At 41.8% G+C, this 3756-nt stretch overlaps 1 protein-coding gene across 2 annotated transcripts in view; it reads left to right on the top strand.

The window, feature by feature from the left end:
- Positions 1–3350, top strand: part of LOC118938212 (phospholipid phosphatase-related protein type 5-like) — a 51447-nt gene extending 48097 nt beyond the window's left edge. Inside the window, exons 5-6 of one of the 2 annotated variants that reach the window (XM_036940295.1) lie at positions 1–110; positions 2370–3350. The exon at positions 1–110 is cut by the window's left edge and continues 18 nt beyond it. In XM_036940295.1, the coding sequence (XP_036796190.1) occupies positions 1–110; positions 2370–2475 (216 nt within the window). In that variant the 3' untranslated portion in view covers positions 2476–3350. Of the gene's footprint in view, positions 363–2369 lie in introns of those variants that run through there. The other variant, XM_036940293.1, reaches the window with a different exon arrangement.
- Positions 3351–3756: the final 406 nt, after the last annotated feature.

The following is a 3756-nucleotide window of genomic DNA, read 5'->3' as shown; positions in this document are numbered from 1 at the left end:
AATTTCCAGCAGACGGCATCAGCCCTGCCCCCGCTGCCCCCCCAGCGCCCTCAGCCCCCCCACGGCATGCTACTGTCCACCCTACCTCGCGTGGAGAGTCCACTTGAAAAGTTAAGTTGCCCTCAGGTAAGGGCTGGGGGGTCACAGGGGATAGTGTTCTCATAAAATGAGCCATCCTCACATCTCTTGTAAATATGAATGTGAATTCAATTAATTCATTTGTTCATATTCATTCTTACAAGAAGGGTATTTTTTATGGATCTCTTTAGTAGAGGTCGACCAATTAATCGGAATGGCCGATTAATTAGGGCAGATATCAAGTTTTCATAACAATTGGAAATCGGTATTTTTGGGCGCCTATTTTGCCGATAATTTTTTTTATATATATTTTTTTATACCTTTATTTAACTAGGCAAGTCAGTTAAGAACACATTCTTATTTTCAATGACGGCCTAGGAACGGTGGGTTAACTGCCTTGTTCAGGGGCAGAACAACAGATTTTAACCTTGTCAGCTCGGGAGATCCAATCTTGCAACCTTACAGTTAACTAGTCCAACGCTCTAACCACCTGCCTCCCATTGCACTCCACAAGGAGCCTGCCTGTTACGCGAATGCAGTAGAAGCCAAGGTAAGTTGCTAGCTAGCATTAAACGTATCTTATAAAAAACAATCAATCAATCATAATCACTAGTTAACTACACATGGTTGATGATATTACTAGTTTATCTAGCCTGTCCTGCATTGCATATAATCGATGCAACGCTCGGGGATGATTTAACAAAAGCGCATTTGCGAAAAAAGCACAATCGTTGGGACGACTGTACCTAACCATAAACACCAATGCCTTTCTTAAAATCAATACACAGAAGTATATATTTTTAAACCTGCATATTTAGCTAAAAGAAATCCAGGTTAGCAGGCAATATTAACCAGGTGAAATTGTGTCATTTCTCTGGTGTTCATTGCATGCAGAGTCAGGGTATATGCAACAGTTTGGGCAGCCTGGCTCATTGCGAACTAATTTGCCAGAATTTTACGTAATTATGACATAACAGTGAAGGTTGTGCAATGTAACAAGAATATTTAGACTTAGGGATGCCACCCGTTAGATAAAATACCAAACGGTTCCGTATTTCACTGAAATAATAAACGTTTTGTTTTCTAAATTATAGTTTCCGGATTCGACCATATTAATGACCAAAGGCTCGTATTTCTGTGTGTTATTATGTTATAATTAAGTCTATGATTTGATAGAACAGTCTGACTGAGCGATGGTAGGCAGCAACAGGCTCGTAAGCATTCATTCAAACAGCACTTTGTGCGTTTTGCCAGCAGCCCTTCCCAAGCACAGCGCTGTTTATGACTTCAAGCCTATCGGCCTAATGGCTGGTGTAACCGATGTGAAATGGCTAGCTAGTTAGCTGGGTGTGCGCTAATAGCGTTTCAAACGTCACTTGCTCTGAGACTTAGAGTAGTTGTTCCGCTTGCTCTGCATGGGTAATGCTGCTTCGAGTGTGGCTGTTGTCGATGTGTTTCTGGTTCGAGCCCAGGTAGGGGCGAGGAGAGGGACGGAAGCTATACTGTTACACTGGCAATACTATAGTGCCTATAAGAACATCCAATAGCCAAAGGTATATGAAATACAAATGGTATAGAGAGATAGTCCTATAAATACTATATTAACTACAACCTAAAACCTCTTACCTTGGAAGTTTCATGTTAAAAGGAACCACCAACTTTCATATGTTCTCATGTTCTGAGCAAGGAACTTAAACGTTAGCTTTTTTACATGGCACATATTGCACTTTTATTTCTCCAACACTTTGTTTTTGCATTATTTAAACCAAATTGAACATGTTTCATTATTTATTTGAGGCTAAATACATTTTTATTGATGTATTATATTAAGTTAAAATAAGTGTTCATTCAGTATTGTTGTAATTGTCATTATTACAAATAAAGAAAATAAAAAAATCGTCAGACTAATCGGTATCGGCTTTTTGGTCCTCCAATAATCGGTATCGGCGCTGAAAAATCATAATCGGTCGACCTCTACTCTTTAGTTTATTGGTTTGGTTGCTACATGTGTTCTCTTGCCTGGTTAACCCTCATATCCCTTATGATTAACCTGGATAAATCTAATTTAAATAGATTATACTGTTCAGTAATATTATCCTCCCCTTTTCCAGCTTTATGAAACCCGATCTGTCTAAACCTTGTCCCCTCCCAACACAGACCTCTACCTCTTTAAATCTTCCAATCCCATTTGTATTATTCCCCTCAGTTACCCTGTACTTCTAATTATTTAACACATTCCTATCCTTCTTGCCTCCTAACCTTGTTCTCTCCTTCTCTCTCCCCTCCCCCAGGTTCCAAGACCGTACACTGAGATCACATGACCATCAGCCATACCTGTGTCCCGTCCCTCCCGATGTGCTCCTTCCCTCGCGGCGCTTCATCTCCAGCGAAGTCTAGACCTGCCATCCATCTCTGAGCACCACGCCCCCTGCCCCGCCCACCCTGAGGGGCGGCCCCCTCTCCGACGCTCATTCTCCACCCAGGTCTAGAACATGGAACCTAGAACCTAAATCACCCAGATCCAACCTCAAAACAACCTTACCTGGGAGGGACTACCTGGACTTGTCCAATAAGAAAGGCTTGTTTTCGTTTTCCGTTGCAAAACATTTTGCTACGGTGTGCAGTAATGAATACGACCCTGAAGTAGGTAGAAGTTTACCCTAACCATTAATACATGGTCAAATATCTTGTCATCCTTGTATGGTTAGGGTTAGGGGTAAGGGGAATCTGATCCTAGATCTGTGGTTAGCCTCCATCACCAAGGAGACGACCCAGGCCACGGCCATGGTAACCGGCTAAGTCCTCTGCGGGCTAAACGGATTTGATTGGATATGGCGTCCTTTCCCTCTGTCTGCCTCGACCTTGTTCATCAAATGTTGTTTTTTTTGCCTTCTACTCTTTAGATTTTTTCCCAAGCAAGATGACCGAGTGGTGTACAAATACAAACTCACCAAAGCCAAGACTACTAAGAGCTGTGGAAGCAATTACAGTACCTTTCCCTTCGCCACAGTTCTATTGTTTTGTCTCCACTTCTCCTTTTGGGTCTCCTCTTTTTCTTCTTCTTCTACTCTACTTTCATGTACAGACAGAGAAGTCTTCTTCTACTCTACTTTCATGTACAGACAGAGAACACTAAACAGTGGTTGAACGACACAGAAAGAGGGGCACGGTGCATAAAAATAAACAAAACACAATGGAAAGATGAGATCAATATACAGTACCGGTCAAAAGTTTGTTTATTTGTACTATTTTCTACATTGTAGAATAATAGTGAAGACATCAAAACTATAAAATAACACATATGGAATCATGTAGCAACCAAAAAAGTTAATATTTTATATTTGAGATTCTTCAAAGTAGCCACCATTTACCTTGATGACAGCTTTGCACACTCTTGGCATTCTCTCAACCAGCTTCACCTGGAATGCTTTTCCAACAGTCTTGAAGGAGTTCCCACATACGCTGAACACTTGTTGGCTGCTTTTTCCTTCACTCTGCGGTCCAACTCATCCCAAACCATCTCAATTGGGCTGAGGCCAGGTGAGTGTGGAGGCCAGGTCATCTGATTTAGCCCTACACCACTCTCCTTCTTGGTCAAATAGGCCTTACACAGCCTGGAGGTGTGTTGGGTCATTGTGCTGTTGAAAATCAGCAATGCCGTATCGCTGCAGAATGCTG

The sequence above is a fragment of the Oncorhynchus mykiss genome, chromosome 13 (genome assembly GCF_013265735.2).
Source record: "Oncorhynchus mykiss isolate Arlee chromosome 13, USDA_OmykA_1.1, whole genome shotgun sequence".
Classification (NCBI taxonomy): Eukaryota; Metazoa; Chordata; class Actinopteri; order Salmoniformes; family Salmonidae; genus Oncorhynchus; species Oncorhynchus mykiss.
Note: the sequence above shows the minus strand (reverse complement) of the source record. Positions and strands in the feature narration are given on the sequence as shown.